This window comes from Martes martes (genome assembly GCF_963455335.1).
Source record: "Martes martes genome assembly, chromosome: 2".
Lineage (NCBI taxonomy): Eukaryota > Metazoa > Chordata > Mammalia > Carnivora > Mustelidae > Martes > Martes martes.
The window spans coordinates 19,159,023-19,176,598 of NC_137889.1; the positions used below are offsets into that span (position 1 = coordinate 19,159,023).

The window sequence follows — 17,576 nt, forward strand, 5'->3', positions numbered from 1 at the left end:
ACCATGATTGGCCAGGCCTGGGTCACATACCCATCCAGGGAGGACAAGATAAAAATTATCAGAATGAGGTGACTGGTGAACATGGTTGGACAAATAAAAATAATAGCTACTCTAGTCTCCTTAGAATTAGATACGCCAAGGGCAGTCTTTTAAAACTGTAAATATTGTAAATCCAATCACATTACCCACCCGCAATCCATCCACCAACTGAGAACTTTCTACTTCCCATTGCATTTAAAGTAAGACCCAAATCAGTTCTTTGAATTTTCAGTGCTCCACTGTCTCTGTCTTTTCCTTACCTTTCAAATTATTTGGCCTTCTCTTCTGACTCACCAGCAAGGCATCAGTTAGCTACAAGGGCCTAGAATTTTACAGCACACAGGTTAAGGAGCCTGGCTAAACCAAACCCTATCTTCCTAGCTTCCCCTTGAATCCCGTGTTTTAGTACTAATCGCACTAACTTGATCACATTACCTCATTCGCAAGGAATTCTCCTCTATGTATAAAATCCACATGAAAAATATTGCAGGAAATTTAAATCCAGTGTTTAAAAATGTCACATGGGAGAGCCCCGACTCTACAAATGAGTTTCACGGTCAGGTCTTTACTCTGCAGTATATAATCTTACCTGTAAAATACAGTAAAAACAAAATGGATTTCCGTTGTTCACACGCTTTAAAATAGCTCTTTGTTTACCGTAGAGGCTAAGCAATTTGGGAAAGGACTTAGAGGAAGGTCTCCAAAGGGCACTGTTCAGATACTACAAATTCTGAGCTTATAGCTGCAGCCTATTGAAGATCATCGAGTTTATGCTGTTTGCCAGTGTGCAAATACAAGAAAGTTAAATGTATTTGTTCTGAGGCTCCTCAAAATTGCATTGCCTGATTTGATTCCTCCAGGGGGAACATGTTAAAGAGACTTAAGTTTACGGAGATTTTTATCAAAAAGAAAGGCACTCCGTGTCTGGGCCTTTCTGCGGAAGAGGCGGTTATAGACAGCCGCATGTTTACTTTGTAAATTGCAGTTGAGGGAGCAACAGACGCTGTTTCCAGTTTGGGTGGAAGTTGTGTCAGACCTCACAGATGAGATGTGTACTCGGTTAGGAGTTTGCCAGGTTTTTTGCAGGGGCTGTGGGCAGGTCCATGGTAATTAAGGAGAGTCTACTGCTCATTTGTTTTCTTAAGAGTAAATCCCGAGCAGCTCCTCCTTGCAAGAGAAAGAATGATGGAATTAGAATATCATCATTTGGTGATGACTGTAGTACTAACTGCTTTGGGCAAGAATCACCCAGGGATAGGATGCTAAAATGAGCTGACGAGACTCTGAGAAACAGGATATTTATGTAGTCTCAAAGCATCTCTCCACAAGATATTTCTTCAATGCAAGGGGGAGTAAGTAGTTCCTAATGAGACAGCATCTTACTCAAGTGCTTCCTACTTTCCAGAGTGGGGGTGGGGAGAGGATGGAGGGTGGGGAGCGGGACACAGGGGCTGTCTGGAGACTATGCCCTTCTCCTGTGGCGCTCTCATCTGCCAGCTTGTGAGTGGAAAGTCCCTCTCTTCCCACACTCCCCAGGGTCACTCCCTCTTCTCGAAAAGCCAGTGCCACCTTCTGTACTCAGGATTAAATCCTATTCTGGTTATGTTTGTTGGTTCATTTATGGACGGTCTGCTGTGTGCCAGCTCCAGGGGATTCAGCTTTAAATAAGACAAGCCCTTGATCTCTAGGATCTTCCTGCCAGCACTAGAGGAAAATACCAAATAAACTGTTAGAGCCCTTTGGATCTGTCGAGGTATGCATGAGATGCACGGGAGTATACAAGGGGCAGTAGGGTTCTTAAATGATTGAAAATACTTTGGGGGCACCTGGGTGGCTCATTGGATTAAGCCTCTGCCTTCGGCTTGGGTCATGATCTCAGGGTCCTGGGATCGAGCCCCACATCAGGCCTTCTGCTCGGCAGGGAGCCTGCTCTCCCCCCTACCCCCACCGCCTGCCTCTCTGCCTACTTGTGATCTCTCTCTGTCAAATAAATAAATGAAATATTTTTTAAAAATTAAAAATGGAGCACTGGGTGTGGTGCATAAATAATGAATTCTGGAACACTGAAATTTTTTAAAAATTAAAAAAAAAAACTTTGATATTGATTGGTAAAAAGCTACACCCTGGACCCCTGGCCACTTCCCTGGGATACTCTTCACTGGTAGGCCTCAAGAGAATAATTAAAAGATTAAACCCCAAACAGCAGAGGCCTCTAAGAATGCTTTTACATTTTCCCACTCCTTTCTGATTGCCTAATCCTGCATGAGAGGTCAAACAAGGCTTTCTGGAAGAGGCAATGTGTGTGTTGAGAATGAACAGAAGTTAGCCAGGTAAAGCACAGCGTCTGTTCAGGCCCCCGGATCAGGGAGAGAACATGTCACATGGAAGAGACCAAGGTTCAATGAGTGGAACAGCTCATCTGATGGGGGGAAGGGTGGTGAGAAATGGCTTCAAGAGGTAAGTTAAGGCCAGATCAGAAAGAGCCTTGTCTGCCCTTCTAAGATACCGAACTTGATCGGACAAGCTAGAAAATGCCTCTGAAAATGAGAAGCAACACAATTCGATTTCTGTTTCAGAAAACCAGTTGTGGCATAAGTGAAGGAAAGGGATTGAAGGGGAATAAAACAAACAAACAAAAACCCTGTTAACAGACTGTGGAAGTAATTCAGGCAGGAGATGAGCACCTTTTCTAAAGCAGAATCAGTAAGGAAATAGAGAAATAGTTGCAATCCAAAAACATTAAAAAGGTAGAATCGATAGGGCTTTGTGATTGGATTGGAGTGATGAGCTACCTGTTATAAAATTTTAAAACATATTTAGCATTAGACAGAATGATTTTATCCAGAGAGAACCATTTGGTAAGCCTTTTATCTATGCTTCCAAAATGAAGAATTGATCTTGCGCAGAAACTTACAGTGACTGGCTCATTTACAAACCATTATTTTTCGAAGATCTGCAGATAAAAACTGTATTTGCTGGTCTTTGGACAATTATGGTGGGGTTACAGTGCACGTTTTGTCCTCTGCAGTGTACAAGAGAGTATAAGGACAGTACAGCCTTGACGCTTGTAGGTTTCCAAATTTAGGAAATGCACATCCCCTCTCAGCTGTCTCTGGTGCGTAGTCTGACCTGCATTTCTTGGGCTGGTCCCATTCCCAGGATGGATCATGAGGCTGCCCAGCTGGAGAAGCAGCACGTGCATGATGTGTATGAGAGCACCGCACCTTACTTCGGTGACCTGCAGAGCAAAGCTTGGCCTCGTGTCCGCCAGTTCCTCCAGGAGCAGAAGCCCGGCAGCCTCATCGCTGACATAGGTAACCCGGGCTTGTGCCGTGTGGTCGGAAATATATTCTATTGTACCTTTCCTTTGCAGATACATTTTACATTTCTGGTCTAACCAGAAGCCTGAAATTGTGTCCTTGGCCTGCCAGTACTTAGACTATCAACCTTATAGCAGAAATTCATCAAGTCAGGAAGTAGGAAACTTTCTGATATCTACATTTACACAATGGCAACCTTTTTGAGAGCCTCTGTGCACATCTTCCGACAAAACTGACCTAGCATTGAATGAATAAATCATGACTGAAATGGCTGCAGGTGAAATTGACCATTTAAAATTTGGAAACATTCACATTTGTAAATAACATTTGGTGGCTCACCTTTACGGGCTCTCATGTCTTCTACAGAAGAGCCAGAATTGTGGGATGACAAAAGAGGTCCCCTAACCTCTTATTAGTCTCATAGATCCTTTCCCTTAATGCTTCCGTAGGTCTTTCCTTATTAGAGCCTATCTTTAATTAGATCATAGCTTCATAATCAGAGATTTGCCTGGAGGACTTTGGCTCAGTACCTTTCTGAATCAAGGAGTGGTAAACCACAATCCAGTAGATCTAAGAGTAAGGTGTAAGAAATGCTAGGATTCCCACTCAAGGCACAGCCACCCAAAACTGCTTTCCAGCGACCACGTGCAGACTGTGCCCAGAAGAGTCATAAATCTGCAGTTACCAATCCCATCTGATTTGACATTTACTCTAAACATTTACTCTAAATATTAGTAAGAGAAACAGATGTGTGTCCGTGGCTTTTAGCATACTAAAGATGGTATGAGTGGGGTGGGATCTGGGAAAGGGGAACAGGTCATGTAGAAATAGAGAGTCTTTGAAAACTATCTCTATTATGTCAGCTTTTAAAAATTAACTGTGGTTTCAGAAGAACAGTGAATTTGGAGCTCTTACCACCCACAAGGTCAGCAAAGTGCCAGAATCTTAAAATCAGTTAGGAGGAAAAGGAGCCATTCCATAAGTAGCTTTGGGACAACAGTATAATTATATGCTTTCTCATGCCTTACCCCCAAAAATCCAAATGAAGCAAAGATTTAAGTATGAGAAAACAAAACCGCTATAGGACTAGATGACTGACTAGATTATTTTTAAAAATCTCCTCAAAGGCAAAAACCCCTTCTCTGTGTAACACCAAGGAAAGTCAGAAATCATAAAAGATAATTGTCATTATTCAAGTTGTCATTATTCACAGTCCCCAGGTTAAGTTGATAAAATTGCCATGAACATTAACTTCGTGAATTCTGAGTTACTGTCCCTAGAGGAAATGCAGGCTCAGGGTCCTGTGAGTCTCTGGTCACAACATTCTCGTGAACTGATCAACACCCAGCCTTGTTTCATGCTTCTGTCTACTTAAAGACATACTATGAGTATATAGTATGGATCTTTAACACTGAACTCAAGGCCAACACACCATAACTCATGCCTGAACAGAGTTTCCTGAGCACACATATCTTGTCCATTAGGCTTGTCATAGCCATCCTGGGCTTAGGAACCCCTCACAGCCCTTGAGCCCTATACCCAGGGACCATCCAAAACCATGACATCACTAACACAAAGCACAAAAATGCAAAAACTGTGGCACTAAATAGACTATGTAGAGGGTACTCGTTGATAGGATGAGAACTGAAATAAGACACCAGTCAGGTACCTCAGGTAACTCAGATTTTTTCCAGACTCATTGCTGCAGTTTGAGCAGGCTTGTCGGTGAACCACCATGCAAGTATTTGAGCACTGACGTCGGGGTGGGGGGGTGGTCATAGACTTTATCACCTAGGTGAACATGCAAATATGGAACCTGAAAGTAAAGAAGATCAACTGTATTGATATCTTTGATTGTATAAAAAGTTGTAAGTTCTACAAGGCAAAAATCTAGACAAATATATAAATGAAACAAAAATTAAAAATATCTACAATTTATATGATAGAAAATTAGATAACCTTCTTAATCTACAGAGCATTCTTCAAAGTCAGTATGAAAGAATAGGACCAAGATTTCCAAAAAAAAAAAAAAAAAAGATAAGAACAAACAATTCAAAAAAGGAGGCATACCGGTCGCTTAAGATTGTTTTGCTAGGTGATGACCTTACGTGGCTCAGTAACAAAGGTACCAAAGGGTATTCAGTGAAAACAATGCCATCCCAGTCCTACAGCACCAAGTAACCCATGCCAGAAGCAATTAGCTTCTTGTATGATCTGAGACATTTAAGTAGAAGCATTTACATATGTGTACCTATGGGTGAATTTTCCTTTTTTGATTATGCAGATGGTGGTCTGTAATATAAACTGTGACACACGTAGCTTTTGTTTCCTCTCATATATTGTGGCGATCACTCCATGTTTGTACTTCTAGAGCTGCCTCCTATTAAAATCTGCACAGCAGCCTCTGATCATAGCACTGTGTTAACCGACCTATGTTGTCTGCTCTATTGTGCTACTGCAAATTATGGTGCAAATAATATTCCTTAGATGCCCCTATGCAACTCCATAATAATATCCAGTAAATATTTCTTTACCCATTTGTATCTTTCGAATTTTGTGCTTTTACCTTTTTTTTTTTTTTTTTTTACTACTCAATAAACAAATGGTACTACTTTGATTACACAATGATAGGGTTTTTTTTTTTTTTCTTTTTTAAAGATCTTTTTTACTTTGGGGCACCTGGGTGGCTCAGTGGGTTAAGCCTCTGCCTTCGGCTCAGGTCATGATCTCAGGGTCCTGGGATCTAGCCCTGCGTCGGGCTCTCTGCTCAGCAGGGAACCTGCTTCCCCCTCTCTCTCTCTCTGCCTGCCTCTCTGCCTACTTGTGATCTCTCTCTGTCAAATAAATAAATAAAATCTTTAAAAAAATAAAATAAAGATCTTATTTAGCAAGAGAGACATTTTCTAGGGAGAAAGAGATTGAGAGGTGGGAGAGGGACAGAGAGAATTCTAAGCAGACTCCAAGCCCAGCATGGAGCCCAACGCGGGGCTCGATCCCAGGACCCTGAGATCATGACCTGAGCTGAAACCAAGAGTCGGATGCTTAACTGACTGAGCCATCCATGTTTCCCAAAAGATAGATTTTAAAATAAAACTGAAGTTAAAGAAAAAAATAAATGAAAAGAAAAGAAAGAAGACCAAGGAGATTAGAAGAAAGGAAGGTAGGACAGAGACACCTGGGTGGCTCAGTTGGTTAAGTATCTGCCTTTGGTCTAGGTCATGATCCCAGGGTCATGGAATCCAGTCTCACATTGAGCTCCTTGCCTGCTTCTCCCTCTGCCTGCTGCTCCCCCTGCTTGTGCGCTCTTTCTCTCCCTCTCTCTCTCCCTCTCTCTTGTTCTTCTCTGACAAATAAATAAATAAAAATCTTAAAAAAAAAAAAAAAAAAAAGAAAGTAAGATAATATGACTATCCCCAAAAGGAAATGTTTTTTCTTTCCAAGTTTTCCACTTCAGTAAAATCAATTGTTTGTTATGTTGGCAACTTGACCGGTCATTAGATTAGCAATTTATACTTAATTACTAGTAAAACTTTGCATAAGTAATAAACATCTGGAGGTAATCAGGTTCCAGTTGCCCATGCAGTAATATCCTAGGCTGTTTTCACTATTTAGGTGGTGCAACTTTCAGTTCACTAAAATTTTATTACCTCCTCCCCCGATTCCCCAGTTGAGCTGATTTGCTGAGATGTGGGGGAAGGGTTCCTGATGCAACCAAGTCTTCAGTGCAGGTATCAGGAATTAAGTAAGCAGGAACTAGAGTCTAAGTGAAAAGAACTTCAATGATTCAAAGACAGCAGAAATCCCAAGTCTCTCAGGAAATGCTAGGATCTGTGCAGTCGTGGCAATGTCATTACCTAAAATGGGCTAGTCACTAAGGACATTAGATGGGGCATGGAGGGTGTTCTGGGGTTTGAGAGTTTTATTTAGATTAGTTTAGAAAGACCGGAGCCTGATTCTTTTTGAGAAGGTTACTTTTTTACCCGACATCAGAGACAAATGTCTGTCCCAATAGTATTGAATAGTATTGCCTTTGGGGGTACATAATAAAGATGAACTTTTCAATAATTAAGATTCCCTTTACCTCTTGGCTGTATGTTCTTATTCCCAGTCTCTGTGGTCAAATTTGATTTGCTAAGTCATTCTCTATTTGCCATTCCTTCATTGAGTCAATGAAAATGTAGACCCTCTGATTTGTGGCCAGGAACAGAATATGCCTACAGAATAAAACATATCCCTTCTTCTCTGGTTTTAAGGCATATATAAAATAGGGGCACCTGGGTGGCTCAGTGGGTTAAAGCCTCTGCCTTCAGCTCAGGTCATGATCCCAGGGTCCTGGGATCAAGCCCCACATCAGGCTCTCTGCTCCACAGGGAGCCTGCTTCCTCCTCTCTCTCTTTCTCTCTGCCTGCCTCTCTGCCTACTTGTGATCTCTGTCTGTCAAGTAAATAAATAAAAATCTTAAAAAAAAAAAAAAAGAAAAAAGAAATGTATAAAATGGGAAATAAACAGACTATATATATATTTTTTTTCTTTTCTTTCCCATGGGGAAAGAGAATCCTCTTTCACATGATAGTCTTAGCAAAAAACAAACAAAAGCCTCTTAATTTAAAAAATGTTGTTGTTCCTACAAAACTTGAGAGGAAACATTCAGATTAGTTATTTCTAGCAAACACTTGCGTACCATGCGCCAAAACATTTTGTGCAACTGGGGCAAGTATGTTTTCTACTCTGAGTGTGGTGCAGAATGGAAAAAAAGAGGGAATGCAAGCCTGCAAACATGTTCTGTTAGCTTGCTTCAATACCACGGAAGGTTGTCCTTTCATGAGATTTTGTAAAGCAGCATGAGTGTTGTGTACTGGAGCTTGCAGCAGTATCAAAAATGTTCTGATGAGCTTCCTGCACATTTAAGATAATGGGGTCACTAGGCTTGGCAGTATTCCCCATCTCCTCATTAGGATAAAATCTTCCCCACTCTGGCATCCCAGTGTATGCAGCTGGAAAATAAATATTGGCATCATATTTGGGAGATCCGCCACCATCCTTAAGGCTGAATGCCATCGGAAATGAATCTGCAACTGGGATGCGCCTGGGTGGCTCAGTTGGTTAAGCGTCTGCCTTTGGCTCAGGTCGCGATCCCAGGGTCCTAGGATAGAGTTCTGCATTGGGCTCCCTGCTCAGCGGGGAGTCTGCTTCTCCCTCTCCCTCTGCTGCTCCCCTGCTTGTGCTCTCTCTCTCTGACAAATAAAATCTTAAAAAATAAAAAAGTAAATATGGGATAAATCAAGGGTGCCATGGGACCCGGAAGCCCTTCAGGAGATGCTGAGATTTGAAAAGGCCCAAGTGGGTTCAGTACTGCCTGATGCCCTCGGAACACCTCCCTCTAGCTTGAATGGTCCACAAACCTATTTTGTTTTTTAATTCCAGCATCATTAAATGACAGTGTTATATGAGTTTCAGGTGCACAATGTAATGATTCAACTGTTCTATACACTGGTCAGTGCACATCATTACACTCGGACTCTTAATCCCCTTCGTCAGTTTCACCCGTCCTCCCTCCCACCCCCCATAACCAGCAGTTCCTCAGGAACCTGTTCTTCCTTTGTGTCTCTGTAAGTTTCCATTTTTCTAAACATATCCCCTGAGCCAATTAAATTGAAAAAGCAAATGGATTTGCAAGACTATTTTTCTTCAACTATGACCATCATCTTTGAAATAACTCAGGACTGCCATTTTAAAATACTTTGTGATTCCTATTTTCCCCATAAATCCCCTCAAATATTGGTTACTTTTTCTCATAAGCATTCTTGGGAACGGTGGCTATGAGATTTAAACTACTTCTAACACCCCAATCGTTACACTGAAATAATCACATTGGGATCTTATTTTTTATTCACAGGCTCACCACTGTCTCAGCTGCTTTGGTGAACTTTAATTATGCTTTTAGTGTCTCATACAATTTTGAGTGGCCTATTAAGAGGGAATTATTAGAGCATTGTGACATATTTCAGGAGCAGTAAACTAAACATCCTTGAACAGTGGCAGATTTTTTTTCAGGGAAAAAAATCTAGAGCTAATTCCAGTAGGTGCGAATATCAGCTCTAATGATATCTTTAAATATTTCTGGAAAAGAATTAGCTGCTATGTCTGTGCAAATATGATACTAGGTATCAGATCCTAGAAGGCTTTGTTTCAAGATGGTTACTCACTGCTAGTACTTCCTCCTCATTGTCGAACCAGATCTGATTGGTCTAGATAAATATTGAATTCTTTGGGTTTCTGCCACCAGAAAATGAATGTTTAAAATGGTCTAAGAAAAAAGTAGTTCTAAGAGTTGCATACTGAGTCAATAGAGATCGTTTAAAACCTAGAACTGACATTAGATTGGATGAAAAGATATTGAAATTCCCTTTCCATTCAAATTCAACATTTTTGAAAAGGATGTTTTATTGTATAAATTCTTTTATTTATAGCCAATGAAAAAAGGTTGGGCAGTAGTTTGTTTTACACAGAAAGCAAGTGGTAAGAATGTCTGGGGAGAGGAGCACCTCGGGTGGCTCAGTGAGTTAAGAATCTGCTTTTGCTCAGGTCGTGATCCCAGGGTCCTGGGATCGAACCCCATGGTGGGGCTCTCAGCTCAGTGGGGAACCTGCTTCTCCCTCTCCCTTTGCCTGCAGCTCCCTCTGCTTGTGCTCTTTCTCTCTCAATTTGTCAAATAAATAAAATAAATAAAATCTTTTAAAAATGTCTGGAGAGAGAATATGAGAATAAACGTCACGTACAGACCTTTGCATAACGAAATATGTATGTGAAGGTAGCTTTTGTACAGGACCGAGCCCCACTCCTGGGGTCCTAGCAACTCTCTTCTCCTGCTATGAGCCAGCTAACAGTCTTTGGTTGTGCTAGCACACTAAACCCTATAGGCACGACCTCATTACATGTTTGATAAATATCATTTTCTTTTACCTGATTCCTCTCCCTCTTCTATTACAAATGAAAATCTGTAAGTGCCCTCTGAAGGTCTTTGTTTGGCTGTTGTGAGTACCTTCATGCCATGCTCTCGTTGGTCTTGGTTTGTTAATACAAAGTTATTTCTCTCGCTTGTCGTAAGAAAAACTGAGTGTTCCCCTTTCCAGAAAGGACGGCACGTAACGCAGGTTTTTCTCTTACAGGTTGTGGGACTGGAAAGTATCTTAAAGTGAACAGCCAGGTGTATGCCCTGGGCTGTGACTACTGTGGGCCATTGGTGGAGATCGCCCGGAGTAGAGGATGTGAAGTCATGGTATGTGACAACCTCCATCTCCCCTTCAGGGATCAGGGCTTGGATGCCATCATCTCCATAGGAGGTAAGGCAGCCTGGGCACACATTCCCTCTTCACCTTGAGAATGACCTTACATGGTGGAGGCCCTTCTCACAACTCAACATGCATTCTTTGTTGCAATGTCTATGTGATTCATGTGATCTAATTTAAAAAAAAAAATTTCAACTGGATTATTGGACTAATCTCAAAGGTTCTTAATGGTGGTACATGGGATTGTATTAATGAGTCAAACCTTCAAACTGGTGTTGTGTTCTCTCCGATGACTCCTTCCTGTTTCTTATACTTATGAGTAAGGAAGAATTAGGGGAATTTCACTCATTGAAATATTTTGTACCTTGGTATACTGAAATGAAGCCAGATTTTTCCAACATGAAGTAGAACTTTAGAAGTCATAGTACCAACTTGAGGTCACAAGTGTGTCCCTTATTAGTAGAACATTACAAAACTGATGCGCTGAAGGTCACTTGGCAGGATGTGTAGAGTAACCTACCACTCACTGGGGCAAGGGCACCGGGGAAGATGGCCCCACCGGGTCCCGGACAGCATTGTTTTTATAATGCCTGTCAGCTCTCTTAATGCCAGATTGTTCAGAAGTCCAGGGAATATGTTCCTATTTTCCCAGCAAGAGTGCCGTACAAACACACAGGCCACAGATGAAAAGAAACAACAAAACCCCGTGCCTGAAACATACCCAGGTAAGGCTCATTTTACTCCGTGCACGTAATCCTGAAACCTAGTATGTTAGTCATATTTAAATACGCCAGGGAAACGTGCAGCACTTTCTTTTTTGCAATGAGGACAATCTCTGGCCAACCAAATCATTTGCTCCTATCCGCTTAAAAAATGAATGTTTGATCTAACAAACTTCGTCAAAGCAAGGTGAGCCTACATAAAAGTGACCAGATTAAAAACTCATTGTCAGAGAAGAATACAGAGTAAGACTGTGTGCTCTCTCCTGAAGGAAATGAGGATTCCATCTGTTTGACCTTAGATGGGGACTGTATCTCTGCTTAGCGTGGGAAGGCAGGCCTGGACGCCACAGCCCGGGATGTCCTTAGGACAGGCAGGAGACGGTTGCCATGGAAACCCGCTCTAGGACAGCCCCACTTATTTGCTGTTGAAACTGTGAAGTCCACTTGGGGCCTAAACATGAAGAGAAAGGATTACCTGTTACACCAAGCAACTTGTTACAATGTTTTGAATCTTGAGTGGAAGGAAAGTTTTGGGGTTGTTGGTCATCTCACCTAAGGAACGAGAAATCATGGAAGGTCAGAGAAGTGTATTCTCCACTCTCTTTGTTTGTTGGCATTAGTTTGAGAGCCTCCGAGGCTCCCTGCATCCAGGCCGCGCAACTGAGGCATAGGTGCGGGCGGGGGGATACCGCCCTGCCCGGCTTTCCTGCGCCCGGGAAACGCTCCGTGCGCACGCGGTTAAGCCCTTCTCAGCTCTCAACAGAAGTCTCACCCCGTGTCCGCAGGGAAACGCAGCACACCTGGTCCCATCTTCCGAAGAAAAATGCTTCCTTGGGTGGAAACACACCATGTGTTTTAGGAACTATAACTATAATGTGACGCGTCATTTTCAGCTGGGTTTACCATTTAGAACCATATTATGAAAAACTTCGATTGTTTGTCTCTCTTACATCCATATATATTTACTTCCCTGTTTAGAATTCTGTATGTTGGCACTTTTTGCTAATCTTCACATGAAGAAATATATATTTTTTGCTTGTCGATGTCTCTTAATAATAATAATTTGAAAGGTAAGCATCATACCTAATGATACGTTCATTATGTTTTATTGGCAGATTGTAAAAAGAAACACTCTTTCCACTTACTTTTAGAACAGCTTGCAAGTCTATGAAAATTTAGTGATATATTAAAACAGGGCCAATCAGCCATTTACTCTATGTCTGTGGTTCTCAACTTGGGGTGATGTTGCCCCCGACAGCCTTAGGGGAACACCTGTCCATGTCTGGAGACATTTTCGGCTGGTTCAGTTGGATGTGTGTGTATGTACAGCCCGCTGCCAGCTAGTGGGTGGCCTCCTACAACAAAGAATTATGTAGCCCGAAATGTCAGGAGTGCTGAGATTGGAACGCCCTGCTTTATGCTAAACTTCTCGATTCTGAATGCTTCTCCACAGAGAGATGAAACCTGTACACTGGAAAGCTACATAACAATATGTCATAAAATATCAATATATAACAGGACTTTAAAGACGATCTTGTGTAACTTCCCATTTAGTTCTAGAATCCAGTAATTGAATTCAACCTATTTTCTGGGGTCTCAGCAGGAATACATTGCTATAGGATCCCTATATTGTACTCTTTTTGCCTTTAAGTTGTGATTATGATTTTTACAACAAAAGGGGATTTTTTTTAATCCGTTGAAGATTCAGTATAGTTTCCTGAGATAATTCACGTAAATGTATCTTCATGTCCCATTTTGGCTACGTTTATAATGTTTTAAAATAGAATATACATATGTGCATATATAATACATTTTTAATATAATGAAGTTGTAAACTTCAGTTGTAAACTTTCCCCCCAAAATTTGGCCTAATGGTTACTTAGTATTACATGTTAAATATAAACATAAAACAATACAGGAGGGCCTGGGTGGCTCAGTTGGTTAAGCATCTGACCTGGGCTCAGGTCATGACCTTGGGGTCCTGGGATCTAGCCTCATAGCAGGCTCCCTGCTCAGTGGTGAGTCTGCTTGTCCTTCTTCCTTTCCCTTGCTAGTATTCTCTCTTTCTCTCTCTCTCTTCTTCTCTCTCAAATAAATAAATAAACAAAATCTTAAAAAAACTAAAAACAACAATCTAAAATATTGAGATATTTCCTGGGTGATATTATGCTATTAAAAATGAATCATCATAGGACGCCTGGGTGGTTCAGTTGGTTAATGCCTTTGGTTCATGTCATGATCCCAGGGTCGTGGGATCAAGTCCTGCATCAGACTCCCTGCTTAGTGGGGAGCCTGCTTCTCCCTCTGCCTGCGGCTCTCTCTCTCTGTGGCAAATAAATAAATCTTTGAACAAAATATTTTTAAAAAATGAATCATCACAGAACAAATATTTAAAAAATACTAAGTCTTTCCTCCTTTAAAAAGACTTCTTTTGAAGCCCAGAATCCTGAAATGTTGAAGACTTCTGTCTGACTCTGCTAAAAGGGATTATTATATTAAAGTAATCCAGTTTTAAAGATGCTTTTTTTCTTTTTGGGCCCCCAAAAGGAACATAGTCAACTCTCATTATTCATAGTAATTATATTCTGTTAAGTCTCTGTGAACACTTCATAGCGAATATGGAGCCACGGCTCCCAGGGGAACTACCGGACTAAGTTCCCGTGAGCCTCCTGTGGTAGCATTTTTGTCAAGTGATTAATAAACAGCCTTGTTTTACATGTGTCTCTGTTTAAAGACAACTTATTTTTAAAATATATTCTTTATTTTTTAATTTCTATGTATTTTTTTTTCTCAGAGAGTGAGCGAGCAGTGGGTGGGGGGCGCAGAGGGAGAGGGAGAATCCCAGGCAAACTCCATGCCAGCGTAGAGCCTTGAGGCAGGGCTCCATCCCACAACCCTGAGATCATGACCCGAGCAGAAATCAGGAGTCAGATGCTCAACCGACTGAGCCACCCAGGTGCCCCTAAAGAAAACTCATTTAATTTGAGCTCATGCCAACAGCCCGAACAAAGCTTCTATAATCCCTCTATTTTCTCTCTGAGACCTATCCCTGCCTTCTCATGCACTATGCTCAGGGATCAGTTTAAGCAGCAAAATCACACACGAAAAGCACAAAATGCAAAAAACGTGGCACTAAATAGACCACGAAAGGACACTCGTTGATAGGAGGCAAGCTGGAATAAAGAAGCAGGGGTCACCTGGTTTGATCTCAGCTGAGAAGGTACACGCTGGAGTTTTTTGCCACCATGGGCATGTCAGCAAATGACCATGACAACACCGAGAGTGCTGTTTGGGGGGGCTACAAGTATATTTTGGCAAGTAGCAAAATTTGCAAATACAGGCTTCACAGATCACAAGGACTGACCATATTTAGAAGATACACCCACAGAAGTTCTCCAGTGAATTAGGCGCAAGTCATGGGAGATACGAACAACCATGAATAGTCCTAGATATGAACATTAGCATCATCTTAAGTCTTTGTCCCCCTGACCTCTGTGCCTCCTTTTAGCTCAGTGACCAAGACTCTGTCTCTAGAAATGTAAGCTTTCAAATGATCCATTATGAACGGCTCTGTGGGGACGGGAGTAGGGGATAGATATTTGCTCTCTCTCTGTGGCAAGTAAACTAGAGATTTAAAACCACCACTAGCACCTGGATTATGCTGAGGGTTTTAGGAGCTGTCCTGGCCTCCCCTCCATCTCTCCTGTCCCTCACTACTCATACCTGTGTAGTAGCGTCCAGACTCCCTTTAGAACCAACTTCCTACCTGAGACATGAGGTGGACCATACCCCTTCATGTGGAAAATGATCTGTTTCTCTTGACATGTTACCGTGATCGAACTCCTCTTGGAATTAAGAGACTGGTGCTTTCCACATATTATTTGATTAAAATATGCCTAATAACACACTTAAAGCTGGATAAAGGCAGTCCTGTTTGAATCTTACTTTAACTTTGCAGGGATTGGAAGTAAAACAATGATATAGGTGTTGATTTTTGTTAAATACATACACAACCAATTTATATCAATTTTTTTTAATTATAAGTATTTATTTCGATTTGGGCTTGGCTGGCTTATCTTTGCATTATCTAAATAGAAAAACAACCTTTAACATTCTTCTCCACTTCTATTTGCTTTATTAATTTTATTAATAATTGATTAGTGGTATTAACCTTTCGTGCTTTAGAAGTACCAATCGTTCATGAAAGCAAAGAATTATTTCATAGTTCTTTCACTAGGGAATACTTACCTAACGTAGCACTCCCATGAAAATTTCATTAATTCACACCAGTTATCCTTCTAGTTAACAAATTTCGTAGGATTTTCGAACTAGTAGGATTTGGAACAGACATATTATTTAAATGTCTTATTATAGGCAAAGAAACCTGAAATCCATAGAAGTTAAATAATTGCCCCAGATTGTCTAAAAAGTACAGGAGCCAGAGATAAAAATTACGTCTCCCCTAAACCAAGGCTGTGCTGTTCCTACCATCTGTCCTGCCACATAGGAAATGAGGAGGTTTCCCTGCATGTTGAAATTGCATCATGATCATACAGAAAATACTAGTGTCGGAATGCGTTGGTTTACTTATGTGTATACACACTGAGATCTAGTTTCTTCTTTTTCAGTCATACATCATTTTTCTACAAAACAAAGAAGAATCAGAGCAATAAAAGAAATGGCCAGGGTCTTAGTTCCTGGAGGCCAGCTGATGATTTACGTGTGGGCCATGGAACAAAAGAACAGGCACTTTGAGAAGCAAGATGTGCTCGTTCCGTGGAACAGGGCCTTATGCTCGCGGCTTCTCTCAGACCCCAGCCAGCCGGGGAGAAAGCCATGTGCACATCCGGAAAGAAGCCATCCCTGCCATCCTCCGTGCTCGGTCTGTAGCTGCTCTGTTTGTTTTAAAGAGCAGGGTCATTCACAGCGGTCCCACAGCATGGACTACGAGCCACTGATGGCTGGAACGTGTTGTGCAGATATTTCTAAGGAAGGGGAGGAAGAAAATGGATTCTATAACACGTTAGGAAAATCTTTTCGCTCCTGGTTTTTCTCTAGGTCTTTGGATGAATCAACTCTGCGGAAGCAAATTGAAAGAGTGAGACCCTTGAAGAGTACAGAAGGTTGGGCCAATAGCACTATATCCATCCAGCCTTCCAGACACTCCAGCTTAGACTTAGGTCACCAAGAACCACTTTCAACACGAGAGCAAAGTTTAGATGAAGACGTGTTTGTGGAGGCGTCTCAGAAACACCTGGAGTGGCCGAGAGCAGCCGCCGCAAGGAAATATCTACGTGGGGACCAACAAGGAGAAGTTAGGAGAAACGGAGATGGGAATTTTCTGGAAGGCGCCAATACAAGCGAGAGCTGCGTGAATGAGGATGACGCGGAGGAAGGTCACCCTTCTGCTGGTAAAATCCTGAGAAGGATTTCTGCACTTGACTCCACAGATTCCAACTCGGAGGAGACGATTCCTGTTGAAGAACAACAGCCCGGCGTTTTGGATTCTAGAGCCTTTATGCGGTACTACCACGTGTTTCGAGAAGGCGAGCTCTACGGCCTGCTGAAGGAGCACGTGGCGGAGCTGCATGTTCTGAGCTCGGGGAATGATCATGGCAACTGGTGTGTCATTGCCGAGAAGAAGGACAACTGTGACTGACTGGCTCATTTTAGACAACGCCTCCAAAAGGTGAACCATGTTCTTTTCACTGGGTTTGGTACATGGTTACCTGAATTTGTGTCCAATTTTGTTATTTTCAATCCATTTATGCTTTGGTTTGTAGAGATGATGAGTCGGTCATCTAGTAAGTCTTTGGATGAACACAGAGCCTGGCACATAAAGCGTTTGACAAAGGGTATTCGTAAATTATTAATATAAGAGAACTAAAGGAGTAATAGGAAATGAACTTCAGTATGGATGGGATCTCCTTTTCCCTACAAGGTGAAATTTTTATGAGGATACATGTATATCATTTGTCAGTATTAGGTGCTGATTTTAACAGATTCTCGTTGTTGACTTTTTATTACTATTGAAGTTGAGTCAACGTAAAATGTTATATTAATTTCAGGTGTACAACATAGTGATATGACAATTCCATACAAGATTCCATTTTCATTTTTATAATGAAGGGGGTGGGTGAGTTCTGATTCTCAGATTACACTTTAGATCCATACGTAAAATAACAGGTAAACTGTTCCACTGCGCA

General features: G+C 41.6%; 1 protein-coding gene across 1 annotated transcript in view; it reads left to right on the forward strand.

The window, feature by feature from the left end:
- The window catches only part of TRMT9B (tRNA methyltransferase 9B (putative)), a gene marked incomplete at its 3' end in the record, with an annotated part of 58,020 nt that extends 40,991 nt beyond the window's left edge, over positions 1–17,029 (forward strand). The window contains exons 3-5 of the mRNA XM_080797609.1: positions 3,199–3,353; positions 10,529–10,702; positions 15,999–17,029. Of these exons, the coding sequence (XP_080653735.1) occupies positions 3,200–3,353; positions 10,529–10,702; positions 15,999–17,029 (1,359 nt within the window). The 5' untranslated portion in view covers position 3,199. The remainder of the gene's footprint in view (positions 1–3,198; positions 3,354–10,528; positions 10,703–15,998) is intronic.
- Positions 17,030–17,576: the final 547 nt, after the last annotated feature.